The 20923-nt window shown below is 52.1% G+C and overlaps 1 protein-coding gene across 13 annotated transcripts in view; it reads left to right on the forward strand.

Moving 5' to 3' along the window:
* Window positions 1–20923, forward strand: part of MAPT (microtubule associated protein tau) — a 39182-nt gene that overhangs the window by 11350 nt on the left and 6909 nt on the right. For 3 of the 13 annotated variants that reach the window (XM_016204952.2, XM_016204969.2, XM_016204978.2), the window contains 4 exons: window positions 5185–5240; window positions 8938–9070; window positions 12878–13143; window positions 20548–20640. In XM_016204952.2, coding sequence (XP_016060438.1) covers window positions 5185–5240; window positions 8938–9070; window positions 12878–13143; window positions 20548–20640 — 548 coding nt within the window. Of the gene's footprint in view, window positions 1–1432; window positions 2561–5184; window positions 5241–7724; window positions 7923–8937; window positions 9071–11054; window positions 11109–12877; window positions 13144–20547; window positions 20641–20923 lie in introns of all 13 variants that reach the window. The other 10 variants (XM_016204961.2, XM_016204988.2, XM_016204995.2 and 7 more) reach the window with 7 other exon arrangements.

Raw genomic sequence — 20923 nt, forward strand, 5'->3', positions numbered from 1 at the left:
GAAACTTTATTATTGTGCTAACTGAATGTTTAAATTTTTCTGACATCTGATGCCGACCAAGGGCCCCAGTAAGGTGCCTGTAAACCCTGAAAAGCTGAAAGCACCACCTTTGCCTGACTTTGGTTCATCCATGCAGGATTCATTTATTGATCACCTACTGTGTGCAGGCTCAGCGGTGGATGCTAGGAACACAGAATGAAGGGGGTCATGAGCTCTAGGCCCCGCATAAGAGTGGGAGGCGAAGGTGAGCCAAGGTGAGCCAAGGCTGGGCCTCATGGCAGTAAGCAGCTATACGGATTCCAACTGGGCTGGGGAGAGAGGGGTAGTCATGAGTTACCCATGCATGTTCACAACTGTACACGTGTGTGAACACATGCATTCTTCCACCTTCCTTCCCTCCCCGATCTGATCTCTTTCTCTTGCTGAATCCTTTGGGATTCTAGGTTTTGTTGAGAGGAGACCTGGGGAGTTGTGTGAGTTATTCTCTTGGGACCAGGTAGGATTGTCAAAGGGTTGGGAGTTTTAAAAAAATGTTTATTAGAAGAACCAAGAGCCTCACTTTCCTGTCCTTATACACAGTCAGATACTTTAATGATTCACATGAATGAACCAGAAAAAAATGAAGTGTGCCCTTCAGTGGCTGGGTTGGCACACAGCCAATTGTGTGAGCAAGTGAAAGCAGCAGTCCCTGAGGGCTGGCGACTTGGCCACACAGCGCCCATTCCTGCCACAGGGACCTGCCTCACCTTATGCAAAAGGCCTGCCCATGATCCATGACTGGATAAATCTGAGTCGTGGTTCTGTTTACCAGACGCTTACAGCAGCTCTGTTAGCAAAGTCTTGAGCCCTGATGATGATAAATTCTGGATTTTCTGTATCTGTCAGAGCATAGGCTTGAAGCAGGGTTTTTTTGTGGTCCCCTGCTGGTTTCACTTGGCAAAACAGGGAACAGAGCGAGAGGGAGAGGAAAAGAGATCCTTGCTGCACCCAAGCCAGGTTCCACTTAGAGGCCAGAATCTCCTGGGTGCCCAGTGTCCCTAAAGAGCAGGAGGAGCTTCTGTAGCCCAGTGGAGTCAGCATGGGGCACCCGCAGCAGGCCCGCAGCCCCGGGTATGCTGACGTGCTCTGAGCCAACCAGATCCCGCCATAGGCAGAGGAATGATGCCAGCGCTAGACGGGGCCTTGGAGGTCACCAGGCCCAAGATGAGAAAACCGAGGCCTGCAGAGAGGGGCTCACGCAGGGTCACCTGGAGCTGGTGACAGGTAGACAAGAGAGTTTTCATTCCAACCAAGCAAAAACAACGAGGGTGAGCGCCTAGTATGTGGGCTTGCGGTGTTGTTTAAATGTCCTTCTCTTATTTCAAGAAGTGTGTTCCCTCTTAATCAATGAGCCCCTGCTAACCTTTTGCCACTGCTGCCTCTTCAAACCCAGAGGAGTTGGGAGTTTCCAGTCAGCGGAGGGAGGTGCCTGAGAGGCCCCCGGCCCTTGGGCTTAGCTCTCAGGCTCAGCCTGGACACAGCAGAGAAGCACCTGGGGTCTCCATGCCGCCTTGGGGAGAGAAACAGCCAGAAGGTCCTATCCAAGTCTCTCACCATCTTCAGCATCATCCCATCTGCCAGCCGCCTCCTCCAACAGGAGGCTTTCCAGAGCCCCACCAGGAGTGGGGACTGAAAGAAGGGAACCAGGCTGAGCAGGCGCTGGCTTTTCTGAAGCCCACCTCCCCTGGACATCTGCAGTCAGAGGTTGTCCAGGACGGCGTCCTCAGAGAGCTGAGGGGCCATGGAGATGCGGCCATGGACCCGAGGACCCTGAGTCTGACCCCCCAGCATGTGCCTGACATGCCTGGGGCTCCCATCCTGCCTGAAGGCCCCAGAGAAGCCATGTACCAGCCTTTGGGGACAGGACCTGAGGACACAAAGGGAAGTCTCCATAGCCTGGGGCTGCTGGAGCACCAGTTTTTGGGGGACCTGCACCAAGAGGGGCTGCCTCTGAAGGGGAACCAAGGCAAAGAGAGGCTGGGGGGTAAGGAGGTCGATGAAGATCGAGACATCGATGAATCCTCGCCCCAGGAGTCCCCTCCCTCCCAGGAGTCCTCTTCGTCCCAGGAGTCCCCTCCCTCCCAGGTCTCCCCACGTCTGCAGAGGTCCCCAACCCGAGGCGGCCCACCCCCCCAGACAGTTTCCAGAGAAGCCACTGGCACCCCTGGTTTCCCAGCTGAGGGTGCCATCCCCCTTCCTGTTGATTTCCTCCCCAAAGTTCACACAGAGCCCCAGGTGTCAGAGCCCGACGGGCCCAGCGCAGGGCCCACGGAAGGGCACGACGGGCCCCCCGAGTTCACGTTCCACGTGGAGATCAGAGCCAATGTGCAGAAGGAACAGGGAGATTCAGAGGTGGATTTGGAAGGGGCTGCGCTTCCGGGGCCCCCTGGAGAGGATCCAGAGCCCCGGAGCCCCTCTGAGGGAGAGGACACAAAAAGGACTGACCTTCCAGAACCATCTGAAAAGCAGCCTGCAGCTGGTCTGCCAGGGAAGCCCGTCAGCCGGGTCCCTCAACTCAAAGGTCTGTGCCTAGAGCTCCTCCACTTGTTCCCGGTGACCCCTGTGCCACCCAGGCTGCAGGCACTGCCACTGAGCTTCCGGCCCCCCCCTTGACTCCTGCTGCTTCCAAGGTTCCTAGGAACAGCCACTAAACCGGCCCCCCGGGTCCTGCTGCCCACCCTCCCACGGCCATCTCCTGCCTTCAGGCTCTGGCCGCACGTGCTCCTCTCACGCTTGCCCGCCACTCTGCATGTCACCAACACCCACCCAGTGCTTCCTGCCCTGTTCGTCTCTCTCACCACTTGGTGTATCCACAGCAGTCCATTAGCCCACGGGAGGTTGGTGGGCTGTACTCCAGATAGGATAACAGCTGCTCCTACTTTTGAGGGCTTATTATGTGCCTTTAATTCATTGTCTAGAACCCTCCCAATCCGCCCCCCACAGTGGGTGGAATTAGCCCCACTTTGCAGATGAGGAAACTGAGGCTCGGAGAGGTAAAGTAACTTGGTAAAGGTTACCGAGTTCCAAGTGGCCTAGCCAGGTTCAGAGTCCAGGTAGATCTGCTCTGAAACGGCCCTCTTCCTTGCACACCACAATGACTTCCAGAAGGTTCTGAAGCGTATCCTCCTAGCCCAGAGACGCAGAGGGCATGAGTCTGTCTTCTGCTGCTCTTGTCAGTGGACAATGCATTACTTTCAGCAGGTGACACACACAAGCACTTGGAGGTGGCCAGGAGCCCACACTGAGCCTTTGGCTCAACAATCCCCACCCCCACCAGCCCTGCCTTGTGGCAGGAGGGTCAACGAACAGGAGCAAAATGTTCCTGTTCCGAGCACCTCCTCCTCTTGAGCCCTGGGACCCAAGACCACAGTAGCCCTTTGTAGAGGCGGGAGAGGAAGTTTCCAAGTGTCGAGGTCTGTGTCCTGTCAGAGAGGGGACAGTTTACATCCCAGAGGAGGCTTCGTGGCCACAAGTCTGGTGCATTCATACATTTAGGACCTTTAGCATTTTAGAATTATTTTCAGGGTTCAGGAGTTGATGCTACTTAAGCTGTCAACTGCAAATGTCTGTTAAATTTTGATTCGGTCCTACTTGTCAAGAAAACTTGGAAATTATTGTAGATAAAGGAAGTTATATTTAAATTTTAGAACAGAAAAATTCTATGTCCTATTTTTAAATATCCTAAGTTCCAGAATAGTAGGGGACATAACTGTGGCTTGACAAATGATAAGTTTCCTGAGAATGATGTTTTATCGAATCCTAGGTCTACTGGATGCTGATAGGTGTGTCCAGGAAAAAACAAGAGAGTTCCATGGTTCAATAAGTTTAGAAAAAAACAGACTAAACAAAGTTAAATGGGGTTTGCTGGTGCAGGACTTGTCAGAGCCTTTAATATTCTACTACACATTTTAACCCTCTGAGAAGGACCCATAGTATGAATCTCCCAAAGTTATCTGATTTCATCTGCTCACACTCCTGGAAGAGGACCTGTTCAGTAGTCCCCCAATTTGGGAAATGCTGATCTAGCAGATTCTTTGGTTGTGACAGGCATGATGATGATTGATTTGGGCAAACTATGTGAATCAGGTTCACCTGGGCCTCTTGTTAAAAATCTGTATTTTAACAAGATTCCTGGGCTCCACCTTAGGTTTATAGAGTCTCAGGGTGGTTTCAGGAATCTGTATTGTAATAACCTCTCCTGGTGATTCTTCACAGTAAAATCTGAAAACCTCTGGGGTACATCATCAATGCTGGTCGCTCTAAAAATCCAGTCTCCAGTAGCCAGTGAGCAGCTCCAAGAGTTCCCATTGTCCTTGGGGCAAGGGTAATGCAATATTGAAACCACTGACCACTCTATAACCAGTCTTCAACAATGACTGTCAACAGGAGAGGGTGAGGCAGAGGTGACGCTTGTAGACAAGTGGATTGGTTTCACCAAGGGGTATGGCTTTCTAAACACAAAAATGGTCAATGGTTTAGTACTAAAATCCAGAGGTTATCCAGGGGATGGGTTATGGTAACCAGTTTATAGCTATTTCAGGGAAATGGCAAGGATTAGCCCCTTGGGAGGGCCTATAGGTGGTGAGAAGACCCTCCAGGGCTGGGTCAGGGGTGGGATGGGCTCACTAGAAAACAGCTGGGGCTGGTGACCAAAGCCCCCATTTAGTGAGGGGCTCGCTCTGGGAAGACAACTCACTCACCCTGACCCTTGGGTGACAGCGTGAGCAGAGGGTTCTGCAGGGGGCCAGAGCCAGGCTGAGCTACCCCATCTGTGGCCCTGGAACTGTCAAGTGCCCTTTTTTGGAGAGGAGTTGGCCCCAGCTCCGGGAGGCTGGCCCAGGCCGAGGCAGGAAGGGAGCCTGTGAAAGGCGAGCGCCTACCCTATGCCAGCGGGTGCCCAGAAGTTTCCTTTGTCCCCTCTGCATGTCCCCACCCTTGGCTAGCCTGCTGCCCCCTCGTCAGGGTGCTCCAAGCAATGACCCCAGAGTGCTGTGTTGATACTAGCAGTGAGAGACCTAACAGGTTCAAGGGGAAGAAAATCAGTGGGTTTCCACTGAGCCCAGATGAACAAAGCACGTCTCACTACCCTGAGAAATCAGCCGTGCAAATGGGTATAACGTACATTCTCATTTTATATTTCATCAGCTCGCATGGTCAGTAAAGGCAAAGACGGGGCTGGAAACGATGACAAGAAAACCAAGGTAAGCTGCTGAAGCGACGGACTGTCTGCTGCCGTCGAGTCTATCGAGAGGCTGTGCTTTATATCCGAGTTAATGTTTATATATAACGTGTGTATATATATATATATATGTATGTCACTGAAGTACAGCTGTCATTCAAAGTGCTTTGTGTTTTTATGCAAACATAAAATTCCAGCATTCACCCATTTTAAACCTAAATAGGCCAGGGAAGGGCCGTAGGCAGGTTGATAAATTCGTGCTCCTAGGTGCAGTCCCACTAGCCTAGTTTGAATGAGCTGTTCATTGTAAATGAAGGTGCATTTGAACTTTCTGCAATAAAATTTGAATTCCTCGCATCATCCGCTTCCCACTGCAGGTCTGAGCTCAGCAAATACATATACATACACACGCATCGATAGGAAATACCATCTCTTTAGGGGGTTGAGCAAGGAAGGGATCTCCAACCTAATGCAGAGGGTTCTGGAAAAGCCCTAGAAGAGAGGACCTATAAGGAGGGCTGGTGAGGCAGGAGTGGGAAACCGAGTCCCAGGAGTAGGAACAGCATGAGGAAGAGAGGCCACGTGCCTTCTGAGAACTAAGCAGATCGGGGTGGGGGTGGGGCTGACATAGGAGGGAAGCCCGGCACCTTGAATGCTAAGTGGACAAGTGTGGCAGCGATGGTGCAGCAGATGCAGCTTCAAATCTCACCAAGGCGGTGATTTGCTGTTATGCTTTCATCAGTCTTCAGAAGGGAATCCAGGACCAGTAAGTGAAATAGCTGCCCACCACCAGCACTGCACCCAGGGCCATGCCCCTCCTCAGCACTTCCTATCAGCTGGAGTTTACTCCCCTCAATGACTTTTCTTCTTGGAAAACGTTCCTGTACCTGCACAGTAGTGTTGTTCCAAGAAAATCCCACTGTGGCCCTAAATGGAGACCAGTTTTTCTTAAAGGCACCTAAAATTTCCATTATCAATTCCACCTGAAAGGCCTGGGTGTTCATCAGTCCTGGAGCCCTGGAGTCCCCAGGTGCAGAATGGTAGCATGTTAAGGGCCACTCCCCAAAGCGCCTGCCCTGTAGGAAGTCAGGGTTTCACAGCACAAGACCCTGTGAATTGGCTAAGGGTCCTGCAGACACTTGGGGACTCTACCCTACGTGCTTGAAGTGGTAGCAATAACTGCTTGTCAATCGTGATGCACATCTAGGAGAATCTGGGCCTCATGCATGCATGGCATTCATCCATTCATTCATTCCCACACATGGGTACGATGTCCCTGCCCTGGAGTTGCTCACAGGCTCACAGCGAGGGTTTAGATCTCTCAGAAGCCTTGGCCAGGTAGGGAGCACTGCCTTGTGCAGCTGGGGAAGGGGGCCTTGCCAGTACCCACCCCCAGCTTCTCTTCCTTTTCACCAGCCCCGGGCCTCAGCTTGCATCCCTCCCCATCCCTCCCCTCACACTCCATCCCTTGGGCTGTCCTCCACGCCAAGGCTGGCCACAGAGAGGGCCTCGGCCACTTCAGTGGGGAATTTAAGGGTGATGAAGAACAAACCCGAGAAACCTGATAAAGTCTGTAAGTCAGGACCTGCGCTGTCACTCAGGCCCTCTCTGAAACACATTTATACCGGTCCTCGGTTTAATTCCTAAAGGTGTAGCCCCCCTCCTCCACCAGGGCCACACATCCTGGTCTAAGTCCCCCAGAGGCAGTTAGGACAAGCCACAGGTGCCAGCCACACCATCGGTCAAGTGCAGCTGCCTCTATCAGCTCCCAAAGACTTGTCCCATTGGCCACCTGCCCCATCCAGAAAAAGAATCAGGCTGCTTTTAAGTGGAACGTGTACCAGAGTAAACATTGGCCAGGTTAGGATTCACCAGACTGTGTTAGTTTTACTTGAGGTTTTAATCAGAAAGTGTGTGTGTGTGTGTGTGTAACCTAAGTGGTGCTGGGCAGAATCTTTAAGACTTAAAACAGGCCTAGTCCTGACTTTAGCAAGTACAAGTCTGTCAGGGAGATGGAAGGGCTCCGGAGGTGAGCAGGGCAGCCTGAGCTCAGCACCGGGAACTGGGCAGACAGTGCAGCACCGCTGACCCTTAACACACTGCAGGTGTTTGAGAAACATCCTAGGATCGTCTACTTTGGCGATCTCCAACTTTTTGGGCATGAAACACTTGTAAATCAGTGGTCTCCAAAGTGGGGGGTGGAGCACAAGAAAACCCAATGGGCTAAAGAACATTCTAGAACTTCGGTTTTAAACGTTGCCACATGTAAGTTCTATAATGTATATCATATGTTGGTATCATGGTATAGCTTTGAACAAGTATGAGCTCACGGGGTCCCTTTCTGTTCTTACTGATGAGGGCTGTTAAGGGCACATGACCCAAACAGTTTGGAGATCGCTGCTGTAAACCATTACCTGCCTTATTTTTAGTTACTGTCCTTTTTCAGTTTGCTCCCCTCCCCCATGTGCTGACTTTTATTTTGATTTTATTTATGTTTATGTTTAAGACATCCACACCTTCCTCTGCTAAAACCCTGAACAATAGGCCTTGCCTTAGCCCCAAACGCCCCACTCCTGGTAGCTCAGACCCTTTGATCAAACCCTCCAGCCCTGCCGTGTGCCCAGAGCCATCCTCCTCTCCTAAACACGTCTCTTCTGTCACACCCCGAACCGGCGGTTCTGGAGCAAAGGAGATGAAAGTCAAGGTAAGGAAAACACCTTTGAAAAGAATCAGGCTGCTCTAACGTGGTTTTCAAATGTACGTTTCTTCTTAGCTGAAAAGACCTTTCTTCAGATAAGCCCTTACCTAAAAGCACCATGTGGAACGGTTAAAATTCTGGTTGAAATGGGGATGGGGACTCTGCGCCATCCTTCTGAGCTCCCCATAGTGCCTCATAGCAGCAGCCCCTGAGACACCTGAGGGGAAATCGCTGCTCTGATTGGGCTCTTTTGTCTGTTTCTGGGTTTGGTAACTGGCGTGCTTCCAGATTTCCGACTCTTGGGTTGGATACCAGCCTCCCTGTGCAGCAACGCCTGTCCCACGAGACTGCTCCCTCCTGAACCACCTTTAGGTCCTTGGTTAATGTCAGTTTGTTTTGAGTGTGTGCTATGCACCAGGTTTTCGACTGGGTAACCGACCCCAGGAACTGCCCACTGGCTGTGCTTGCGCACCTGCTCAGCCTTGGGCCAGTTTGCTCGTTGATGTTGGTGTAGCGCACCTGAGCTTGCCAGAGAACAAAAGCATACGGCCTAGCTGTTAGCGCTCTTGGTCAGGTTCAACAAAGTGTCCTCGAGGGTCTCTGGTGAAACCAATCACCATCAGATCCCGAAGGAGAGTCAGAAAACGGGTGTCCACGTGGGAATGGCCTAACATTCTGCCTATTGACTGGCCCCAGGTGGATAAGGAACCTGATCATCGCCATAGGCTCTGCGGCCTTTTGTAAAATACATTAGCACAACTCATGCCAATAACTCATGTAAACAGTTCCTCTAGGAGGAAATAGTATTCAGAGCGCTTGGCATTTGGGTGGGAATGTGGGTTTGTGTGCCCAGCAAACCCTTGCGATTGTAGGAGATATTCGTTACATCTTATAGACAAAGGGTCACCCCAATCTTGGTCTCAGTTTGAGTCAAAGTGGTTGAGCTGGGGCTGGCATCGACTCCAGGTGACAATAACCTTTCCCAGTGGCAAAAACCACTCTACCTTGCTTCGGTTTACAGGGGGCAGATACTAAAACTGGAACGAAGATTGCCACACCCCGGGGAGCAGCCCCTCCAGGCCAGAAAGGCCCGGCCAATGCCACCAGGATTCCAGCAAAAACCACGCCATCCCCAAAGACCCCACCCGGTAAGGGTAAGAAGAATGTTCTCTGGAACCCAGTCCTTGTCCCCAAAGTCCCTGGCAGTTCTAGCCCCCCGATAGCTAATCGATGCCTACAGTTTACTAAGACCAGAATGTGCATTTTCTTTTCAACCTCCTTGACAATTTTCAGAGGTAGATATTGAGTCTCCACCTCTTATCAGTGAAGTTGAGGCTCAGTTTGCTCAGCTAAGTCTAACCCACTCATTGGAAACATGAGGAAAATGCAGCCATGATTAGAGTGGCAGGAAGGGGGCTTTTCTGAGCTTCTGTGACCCAGTCCAGGGCCCCTGAGAGATATTTTTCAGTCCCCAACTGAGCCGGCAGCCTGGCTACATCAGTCACTATGCCTGACCTCACACAGGGCTCAGCCTCTGCCCAGCTTCACTTGCTGGGATGTTGGGGACCCTCTAACAGAAGCTGAGGGTCGTAGCTGAGCAGTTGCAGGCTGTCTATCCCTACACTCCTGTGAGTAAAACCCAGTTGATTCTGAGTAGCAGGAAAGGTTTCAGTGCAGTGATTTAGCTTCCAGTGGTGCTGTTGGCGGAGGAGCAAACAGCACCAGGTGTCTGACTGGCAGGGTCAGCAAACTCGGTACCTGAGCTCTGGCTAGGAAAGAATTCAGAGCTAAAACCCAAACTATAAGAGAACGCTTAACTTATAAAATCACAGAGGTAGAAGTAATTCATAGAAGAAATGAGCTTAGGAAACACATTATAGAGGCAAAGGAAAGGGTCCTAGGAGCTTGGGAGTGAGGAAGGTAACGGTGACACGCCTGAAAGGAGAGGGAAAGGTGCAGGCGTGCTCCCTAGAGGGAGAGCGTGTCCTGGACCCTGGGTTTTAAGGGTGGAGATTTTAGGGGCGGTGCCAGGGGAAGATCTCACTAGAATACTCAAGAGTTTTCCAGGTGTGTCCTTTCAGGGCCTAGGTCTCCACTGACTGACTGGTCTCCGTCAGGGCAGGGGGTCATTATTCAATACAGCTGGTCCTGAGGTCAGCTGTGGCTGGTTTTACTACTTTTCTGGGCCTGAAGCTGAAATACAAATGAGGCCTAATGTTATCTTTAGGGAGAGAAGGTTAGGGAGTCCAAGCCACTTGACAAGTAATATGCTAGGGGAGGAAAGGCCACCCTGAAGGCAAGGTCCCACCTTACAATTGTCCCTTGCTAGGCACCCAGGGTTTTCTGCCTTGGTGACCTTCTGTACCTGGCCCATCGTCTTTGTTCTGCTCATGTCTGTCTAGCTGCCTACCACAGTGTTATTAAGAATAGTAGCCCTCTTCGGGGGTTGGGGACAGCCAGGCTTAGCTCCCCTTTCCTACAGCCCAGGAGACGTGTCCCAGGCAACTGGGTTTAGATTCTTCACAGCTCACAGGGGGCATCTGGCCTGCGCTGGCTCCAGGGTGGTGCACTGGGGCCTGTGGATCTTGTCCGGCTGCACATGAGCCTGGGCTGGTCAATGGCATCTCTGCTGCCACTGGCCTGAGGTGGCAGCTCAGGGCCCTCCATCTGCTGCGTGCTTTTGCCGCAGCATTTAGCTCGAGTTTGACATAGGGTGGTGCCTATAAGGACCGCCGTGCATTAAGACCTGTTGGTTTGGTTTTCCATGTAATGTTTTCCTCATGTACATAATACATGTGCTATGGGATAATTGAGGAATTGTGATCGGATTTTATATATGATTTTGATCCTGCTCTTTGTCACTTAACACAATGCCAATTGGCTCACACACTAGAGCCACAACTCAAGAAAGAACATGCATTTCTCCATGGATCTTACCTGCTCTCAGGTGGCCACCTGCAGGTGGACAGAACACCCGTGGGCCCCCTTGGCCTTGTTTCCTGACAGACTGGCTGCCTTCCTTGCCCCGCTCTCCTCTGCCCCGTGGTCTGGCTGGGCACCCATGGCCTGGAGAAGAGCTCATTAAGGCCCATTTAAGCTTGATTATAATGAGGCTTTCTGTGGATTTTTCTTTTCAAGCTCCCAAGCAAGTGCAGAGAAAACCACCCCCTGCAGGGCCAAAATCTGACAGAGGTAATTCTGAGCCTGCTCAGCCGGGGGTCACCCCCTTTGCGTGTGGCTGCTTCTTGGCTTAGGTTTTCAGAGCTGGAGGACCTGCTTCCACAACCTGAAATAGAATTGGAACAGTCAGAATTCCTGTTCCTCCTCTTGGATGTGGTTTGTTTAGAGGTGTCTGTCTGATGGCGCTTTCTAATCCCATGTGCTCTCCTTTCCTTCCGCTGAGGGCTGTGAGGGAGCATGTGCCTCAGCTGTCTGGTTGCTGGAGGTGTGGACTGCCCCTAACCAAGGTTCGGGTGATAAATTCCCTAGCCTCTCACTGCTCAGGACGCTTTTACCTGTTACTACATCCAGTCTTCAAAACACAGCCCTGGGGGCTGTGGCTGCACTCCCCACTTTTCAGATGAGGACACACGCTCAGGGGTCACTCTGTAATTAGGTGGCACAGAAAGGATTTTAAGCCACCAAGTCCCAGCCTTCTGCTTGGAGGCAGGAGGGTGGGGCAGGGCAGGGCTGAGCCTGGAGACAGAGACCTGGCTGGTGTCTCCTTAGGCGGAAAAGGGGAAAGGGCTTCATTTGTCCTGTTGCCACAGAGCTTGAGGACTTTAGGGATCACAGCAGACATGGACATTCAGACTCTAGGAATGACCCTGCTCATTCTGCCCCTCACAAGTCGCTGAGGGACCTTAAGCCTCAGTCCCCTGGGCATAGCACCCAGCCCAGTGGCTCTCAGACTCCTGTCTGCTTAGGAATCACAGGGCAGCTTGGGAGGAACCAGTCTTCAGGCCCCATCCCTAGAGGTTCTATCATGTCAGGTCTGGGTGGGGCCTAGGAATCTGCATCTTCAGGTCCCACTTCCCCTTCACAGCTCTAAAGACTGACACAGGGGTCCCTGGGCCACACTTGGAGAAACACTGAACCACGTGGCAGGTGAAATAGTAAACTATTGAGGGCAGTGGGGCCCGGGAGTGCAGGTCAGGGAGCACAAGACAGTCCGCTGGGGGAGGACTGGTCCCAGCAGCCTTCCTGGAGGGTGGGGACAGGTGCTCTGGTATTTGCCAGGCATCATGGGGGAAGGGAAGGGTGGGGCTGGGGGCATGAGCATGGCTTGTTTGGAGAGCTAGGAACAGGTGAACATGAAGCAGGCATAGTGACGCAAGCCCAGGTACCACAAAGGCATGGGGAGGCTGGGCAGGGGTCTGGTGGGAAAGGCACCCTGAACTTGGTGAACAGCTTAAAATTCACCCTGTGGGTAAAGGCTCTAATGGGTCCAGACAAGGTGGCCCCAGGTCCTTTTCCTTGCATCACCCTTGTTCAGGGCAAAGGCCACCTGGAATCCCAGTGGAGTTTTCTGAAACACGAGTACACATATCCCTGCCTGACACACATCACCACCTGGCCTTCTGCACTGCCTACTTCATAATAATCTTCATTTTTGAGTTGCAGCCCTGAGCTCAGATGGGGATGTGACTTGGAGACCACATAGCTAGTTGGATCCCATGTCTTGACCCCAGGCCCATGGGGCAGAACATCTCTGGGAAGGGGTACTGGTGGTACTTGGTGAGCACTCTTGCTTCCCTGGGAAGTGGGGTGTCTCTTTCCCTAAGCAACAAGGCCAGGAAAAGACAATTATCTCAAATGAGCTAAAGGGCAGCCTCCTGAGCTCCCCACCTGTCCCATCCAGCCCTGAGCCCGGAAATGGACCCTTGGGACAGGCAGCCCCCGGGGCTTTTGCTAACTGGCACCCATTCCAAGCACTGGCCTCACTCCCACCTCCTTTCCAGGTGAATCTGGGAAATCTGGGGACCGCAGTGGCTACAGCAGCCCCGGCTCCCCCGGCACTCCTGGCAGCCGCTCCCGAACCCCATCCCTGCCAACCCCGCCCACCCGGGAGCCTAAGAAGGTGGCAGTGGTCCGCACTCCACCCAAGTCGCCGTCTTCAGCCAAGAGCCGCCTGCAGACGGCCCCCGTGCCCATGCCAGACCTGAAGAACGTCAGGTCCAAGATCGGCTCCACTGAAAACCTGAAACACCAGCCAGGAGGCGGGAAGGTAAGGGTGTGCAGAGGCTGCTGTGCTTGTGTGGCCCCAGGCGCCAGGAGAAGGCGTGTGGTCCCCCACACCTGGGGCAGAGGTGGGCAAGGGACCACCTCCCACCCCTCCTATGGCACCCCAGGCCCCTTCCGGACCTCTTCAAGGAAAGATATTAGGGCTGTGGTCCTTTGTTGGGGTCACCACGAAGCAGTGAGTGCCCTGCCTGGGGAGAGAAAGTCCCTGTTCTTCTCCCCATGTCAGCCCCTGTGACCAGATGGTACAACAGGGTTGTTCTCTGGGATCCAGGGGTTCTTGAAGGGGGGCTCCACAGAGGCCCCCTGACCTGCCTCGTGTTCAGAACATGGCACAACAGATATGTAGGTGGGTGATCTGGCATTTGTTGGACATCTGTTTAGGTTAGGTTTCTCTCTCACTTCAGTTGTGGGGAAATTCAGGCCTGGACCCCTTGCTCCTCTTGTCCCTGTCCCCACTGTATGTTTCCTGGGGCTGACATATGAAATACCACAGATTGTGTGCACCCTAAAGAGCTTGTTTAAACAAATGACCTCTTTCAAGACCATATCTCCAACAGTTGCATTCTGAGGTACTGGGAGTTAGGACTTCAGCATGTAAATTTGGGGTACACAAATCAGCCCTCCCCACCCAGCACCAGGGAGGGGAATGGGGAAGGGAAAAGAGGAGGCATCGTGTGTAGGGTACAGAGGACCACAACTCTGCTCTTGAAACCACAGATGTGTGGGCCCTTTGGGGGACAGTGAGCCTCCTGGTGGGCTGGGGGATCTCTACAGAACCTGGAACCAATGTTTCCCTTTCAGTTGGAACAGCTGACTCCCCCCACAGCGGCACCCTCCGCACTGTTGACTTTATTCCTCGTGGCTGGGGCCTGGCTGTCCCTGGAAGGAGGGCATCCCAGAGGGTCTGAGTGGGTGTCTTACACTTTGCTCCTTGTGGAGCCTCAGGGCCTCCCTCTGGCCTTTTCCATTCTTGGTCCTGGATGGTGTCCAGGTGCCTCTGGGGTGGAGCTGTCTTTTGACCCCAGGGCCCATGTTTACTTCCCGCAGTGTCTCCCGGCCTGCGCTCCTTTTGGTAAAAATGCCTGTCTCCTTCCAGAAGGGGCTCTGAGGCAGCCTGTGGAGCCTTGGTTGAGGTTGACCCTTCTGTGAAGCTTTGGGGCAGAGGGAGCTCCAAGGAGCTGGTTTGCAAGGTGTTGGGATGTTTCCCATGGCGGTGGCACCCTTCCCTCAGGGCCTGTTTTCATAGCACAGTGCCACTGTTTGCCCCCCTTTTGAAAAGTGAGAAACAAGACCCCATACGGCCAGTTCTACACCATGGAGATTATGCAGCTGGACGAGCGCACCCACGAGGACTCATCAGAGGGAAACCGTAGCCATGAGAGTCTCCCAGCCTACAGGGCTCTGTCACACACCAGCAACACTCAGTGTCCTCCTGTCAGCCGGGGTCATCTGAGGTTGGCTTGGAAGGTCTGGGCACCTTTGGCCCAGTTCTTGCAGCTCTGCTGAGTGACAGGGATGAGTGGAGGGGACATCCCCAGGGCTGCCCTGTCCCGGCTGCACAGGGAAAGGAGTCCAGTGAAGCAAGGCTCAGAGTGGAGCGGGGGAAAGCACCCCCAGATCACCACCTCACCAGGCTGGGAGCAGACAAAAGGCCTCATCTACTGAAGGAGAGAGGGTGACTCTCCTTGGGACTTACTAGGGCAGGAGGTGTGGGAAAGTGGCAGAGGGAAGAGCAACAGCTGCCCCTTAACTTCCATGGAAAGCCTAGAAAATTGTCTGAACCAAGGACCACCTCAGCCAGAGCAACAGTAGTCAACATGTCAGTCTCCAGGGAAACTGAAAAGGGAAAAAGGAGGCACTTGGGATCCGTGGAGAGGTTTTTAAAGCGACCTGTCGAAGTGTCTCGTGTACCCTCGTCTGAGATCTTTGGGTCGCTGTGGCCTAACCCTGTGGCCACAGTAAGTGTCGATCAGTGTTTATCCTGAGCAGCGCTGTCTGAGGAGTCACCCCGCTCCCTGAATGGGGACCACACTGAGGGAGGAAGCACAGGAGCCGGTCCCACTTGGCAGCCTGTGGACTGAAAACCACAGCAGGTCAAGTTAAGTCCTTGGTTGAGAAACAATGTAAAACATCTGTTCCCTGCTTCGTACTTTCCTCTGTTTTCATCATTTGCTGCGGTGAACGTGTATGGCTTGAAGAGTCCAAAATGACATTCTTAATTTTAAAAGGAAAATGCCAAAGAATCACTTGGCCACTCCACAGAACTAGTTCGGTCCGTTGAAGATGGAAGCCAAGGGGAATGGGGCCGGCGGCTGCGGGTGATTGCAAATCAGGGAACCTGCTCATGGCTGCAAAGGAGAATCACCTGGGCGGGGGGGGGGGGGGGGGGGGGGGCGGTGCGCGATTCTTTTTAAAACCCTGATGCCAGAGTCTCCTGGGCTCGTTAGAACCACAAGGGGATCTCCCCAGGTGTTCCCAATGTCCTCCGATTCTTACCTCCTGGCCTCTGGCCTCAACTCCAACTCTTAGTGCTCCTCATACACTTATTGGTTTTCCTCTTTTGGTCCCAAACCTGTCCCAGATTCCATGTACCTGGTTCTTCAGTCAGCTCAGGCCCAGCGCAGGCCACCCCCTCGGTCCTGCACCTCCCCCGCCAAGAGTCTGTCCCAGGCTTATTCTTTGTGAGGGGAGCAGGGGGAAGTTCAGACTTGGAGAACCAGAATTTGAAATATTTTAAAAGGCCCTGGTTGGGTATTCAGTTGGTTAGAGCATCGTCTTGCTATGCCAAGGTTGCGGGTTCAATCTCCGGTCAGGGCACATACAAGAATCAACCAACAAGTGCATAAGTGGGTAGAACAACAAATCGATGTTTCTCTCTTGCTCCTTTCCTCTCTAAAATCAATTTTAAAATGTTTTAATTTAAAGTAGATTTTAAAAAAAACTCACTGCAGGTGTGAGTGATGTGAAATTGACGTCCGTACATCCTGGTGATACAGAACATACAAATAGCAACAGAAGCTGGTTCCTACCTTCCTGGATTCATTCATCCAACATTTCTGGGGGCACCCCTGAGTACCAGACCCAGTGCTGAGAATTCCTGCCCCCGGGGGGGCCCAGGCCAGGGGAGAGAGAGAGATAAAGGGGGAGGAGAGGTTGGCCAGCGAAGGGAATGCAGCCGGGAGCAGCCCACACCATCGAGGGTCTCCCACATTGAGGGTCACCTGTGTTGTGGAGTGTCACCCACAATCTCATGTGTTACCAACAATTCAGAGAAGCTAGGACAGACCCTTGTTTGGGACCACTATTGGCCTTTGCAAGTATAGTCCCCCATGTAGAATGCTGGGCCCATGGGCTGGAGGAGAACAGTGGAAACTGCATGCTGGAGATTTTCAGAGGAAAAGCAAAAGAACTGGGATAGCCAGGGGAGTGGGGGTTTAGGCTGGAGTTTTGTTCGTTCACACAAGCGCTAAGGAGAGTTAACAGCTGATGAAGGAGGTCCTGCTGTGAACCAGCAGGGTGTTTGCCCTGACCCAACAGGACAGGACACTGTCCTCTAGGCAGGATGGAGAAGAGCAAGGGTGCTGGAGGGCACCCAGGGCAGAGAGCCCCAGGCTCAACTGTCAGTGGCCGTGGGGGGGTGAGCTTGGGAGGCCATCAGAATGGAATGAGGGCAGATGGGGGCAACACCAACCCCAGCAGTCCCTGGAGAGCACAGAAGGAAGCACAGGGGCCTGGTGCCATCCAGGGTCAGAGAGAAGGTGCTCAATGGGGCCTAGGCTGCCTGGTAAGAAGAACTGGGCATCCCTGTGGCTACCAAGGGTGAGAAGGGTCATAGCCAGAAAAGGGCACAGGGGCCCGAACGTGGGGGTGGTCTGGTTGGCTCTGACCAGACAGAGCTAACGTCACTTTCTCTGAGGATGCCCCAACCAGTAGCTGGAATGCAAAGACCCCAGGCTGGACAGGACCTCGGAGCCCAGAAAGGACAGAAACCTACCGGAGCTGTCAGATTTTGAAAGACTTGGGCTGCAATATTCCCAGTGGCCACAAGATGGCGATGGAATGCTGTAAGCATCTGTCTCCGGGAGAACTGAAGTATTTTTAGATTCATTATATTTATTGACAAAGTCCCAGTTCTCATTTCTAAAAGCACAGGTGAAGAACATTTATGTGGAGTAAATAGAGTGAATTTTTACCTGGGACAGTTTGCCTGTCCTGGGCTCAAGTGAATCTGGACTAAGGTGCTGGGCCCTATGGTGAGTGGAGGGCAGAGCCAGGCTGCTACCCTCCTCTGGGGCAGCCCTGTGAGACCCTCCAGGCATCTATCCCTGTACACAGCACCTATGTTTCTGAAAAAAAAAGTGTAAGTCAAATCATTTTAAAGAAGCTTGGGGCAGTTGCTGTTTAAAGGAACAATGTAAACAATTCTACAGGTGACTCGCCTATTATTTGATCTCTGCTGTGACTGGTTTACTTAACAGGACCTAGACAAGCTTTCCTGAGTCAGTTCTCAGGCTGGTCACCTTGGATCCCACTCCCAGTCCTCAGCACCAGGTCTCTTGACCCTAGTGAGGTGAGCTCGGGCCCAGCAAGCACCAGGTAGTGCTGGGGACAGACCTCGCCAGGGACAGCCCATTGACACTGGGCCAGCCTGGAGCACCTTGAGAGAGAGGAGCCCAAATGGAACAAGTTCAAGGCCTAATGAGGGTTTGGGACTGCTGTGGCCCTCCAGGAAGTAGATTAAACCAAAGCAGACTCGCCCCACCTCACCCCATCCTCTCCTCCAGGGCCAAACCCTGACCACAGGAATTTCTCCCCTGCCTAGGAGTCTCCAGTTCAAAATTTGGAGCTTCCAAAACATTGTTCTTCCCTATGATGAGAGTTTTCACTGTCTGTCCAGACCTGAGGCTCAGTATCACACGTATTGTTTCAGGATTCCAATTTCATAATGTCAACCATTAGCCTTCTTTCTCCTTTCTGTAAATCTAACATTCTATAAAGGGTGTTGGCTTAATTTGGTGACTAATAGTAATTCGTGTCTGCTTTGTAAATATCCTCCTGTCTCTTGCCAAATCCCACAAAAGCTTGTCTTTTTTGTGGGATTGGAACAAGAAAAAGCCATATTGGGGTGGTGGGAAAAGAAACAGCTGTTTCTATGTATGTTGCAAATTTTATTACTTAATGGCTCTTGATTCGTTAGATGAATTTCTTGTATGGATTCATACAGAAAACAGGTTATTTTCCTTGAAAAACTGGTAAGCTTTCTTTGTCAGATAAGGGGATTTACGTAACCCATCCTGTTTTCCTTTTTGCCTGGGCTTCCAGGAAGCTCAGAGTTAGATGTAATAGTCTCTTTGTGAGTGTGTTTTTAAATATTTTTATTGATCGATTGATTAATTTGTCAAGAGAGAGAAACATTGATTTGTTGTTTATGCATTCATTGGTTGCTTCTTGTATATGCTCTGACCAGGAATCAGACCCACAACTTTGGAGTATTGGGACGACGCGCGAACCAACTGAGTTACCTGGCCAGGCTGTAATAATCTGACTTGTAATTGTCAGTGCTAATGACCTCCCGTTCTTTACCATTATCCTTAAAATTTTCTTGTTTTATTGTGTTTTCTAATTCTAAACTGCTCTTTGTGAAAGTGGGCAAGTCTGCCTCTGGGACTTATCCAGTTGATAGTTGTAAATAAAAAATCCCCAATGTCAACAATAAAAAAATTAGTTTTCAATTAGTTTTAAAAAATCCCCAAAGATGAAGTTCATATGGGACTCCTTAAAATCCGAGGGTGCCACAAATTGATTCAAAGACATGATGCAGAGGGTGACAGCAACTCCCTAAGAAGCAGTGTGAGGAAGCCCATTCCTCACCCTGCTCTTAGCTCAAGCCTGGCTCAGGCGCCGGCATGGTGCCTCCCTGCTGGCGGGAGGCACATCAGCATTCTCCAGGGGAGACAGTGTTGTCTTATTTGACTCATGACACAACAGCCTTGAGGACAGACAGCTCAGGCAAAACACTGTTGTCACATCCGTAGCCTGTGGCCACAGAGACGCCCAGATTCAGATTCCTGTGTGGGCTCTGCCACCGACCTGAGAAGTCGTTGAACCTCTCTGGGCCTCCAGTGGCCTCCTCATCAGCAAACTGAGGGGATGGTGGGTGAGAAAGGCGACGTGGAATTAGATACTCATCAGCCTCTAAAGAGGGGTGGTTTTTACATTTAAAAACCGAAGGAGAAATGACAAAGAATGAATTTGAGTATATGAAAACAGAATCCTTTGTATGTTAGAAATACACCTACTAGCAAAAAGGGGGCAAAGGCGCAATTTTAGTAATAATCAGAGAAATGCAGAATAAGCTAGCAGTGCAGTGCTGTTTACGTTAGTCAAAGAAATAAGCAAAACAAAACTTTAAATGCCCAGTGTCGGCAGCGGTACGGTGGAGCTGACTTTCTGAACAGCACTCTCAGGGTAAATTGATCAGATCTTTTTAGAAAACCACTTAGAGAGGTGCATTGAGTGTTTTTAGAATATTGATAACTTTGACCTAGAAATTCTACTTCTGGGACCGAATGCTACGAAAAAACCCACACTAGGGAAAAACTCCTTACAGAAGGACGTTCCTGGTGAGGCTGTTGATCTTATTTAAAATGTCTTCACAAAGCCACCTGCGTCCCCCTGGTGACCTCAGTGAGCCTTGAACCCAAGGCTCTAATTCCAGGTCAGGGTGGGGCCTGGGGTTCTCAACCTGCAGGCGATCCCACAGCCTGAGAGCTTGAGAACAGCCCCGGAAGGGTCTTGGGGAATGTTCTGATGGCTCATGGGTGTGTGAACAAGGGCCCGGGGGGGGGGGGGGGGGGGGGGGGGGGGGACGACACACACACGTTGTTCGTTTAATAGCATAAGGGAGCCCAGCCACAGTGGCTCCGCTGGTTGGGCATCATCTGTGCACTGAAAGGTTTCGGGTTCGATCCCCGGTCAGGGCACGCACAGAAGGCAACCAATCGATGTTTCTGTCACATCAGTGTTTGTCTCCCTTCTCCCTTCCTCCCTCTAAGCATGTCCTCAGGTGAGGATTAAAAATAAATGAGCACATTTTATTCCACCCGGACCTCGTGAGCACTCAGCTCTGGTTTATGGGCCTCAGGGGCGCTCGCCAAGGGGCCTCCATGACACACCCTCTTGTCAGGTGAAGAGTTGCCTCCTGATGGGTCTGTCCTGTGCACCCCGAGCTATAAGGTGGGGTCCACGGCAGATCAGCTACAGGTCTGGAATGCCTTTCTGGGGCGCTGCCTGGGCCTCCTGTCCCCGCCCTGCCGCTGGGAGTCCTCAGCGCAGAGCAGGTGGCCTGAGTGTGGTGTGTCACTGTCCTTTTCTCTGGCTGTCAAAGGTGCAGATAATTAATAAGAAGCTGGATCTTAGCAACGTCCAGTCCAAGTGTGGCTCCAAGGATAATATCAAACACGTGCCAGGAGGCGGCAGTGTGAGTACCTCACACACTCCCTGCGCCTGACTGTGGTTCTGGTTTTTGAGAAGTGGCATGAGTGTGTACCCCTGCGAGACATTGCACAGAATAAACCACCCTCAGGCTCCGTGCCCACTGTCCTCGGAGGGGTGCCCAGCACCTATGGGTCCCGGCCTGCACGGGGCAGCAAGGGGAAGATGACCAGTCCTCTCTCTGGCCCACACCTGGAGGCGGCGTCCTCACAGCATTGAGGCCCGTCATGACCCCACTCACGGCCCAGGGAGCCCCACAGCCCATCTGA

The sequence above is a fragment of the Miniopterus natalensis genome, chromosome 17, assembly GCF_054644295.1.
Source record: "Miniopterus natalensis isolate mMinNat1 chromosome 17, mMinNat1.hap1, whole genome shotgun sequence".
Lineage (NCBI taxonomy): Eukaryota > Metazoa > Chordata > Mammalia > Chiroptera > Miniopteridae > Miniopterus > Miniopterus natalensis.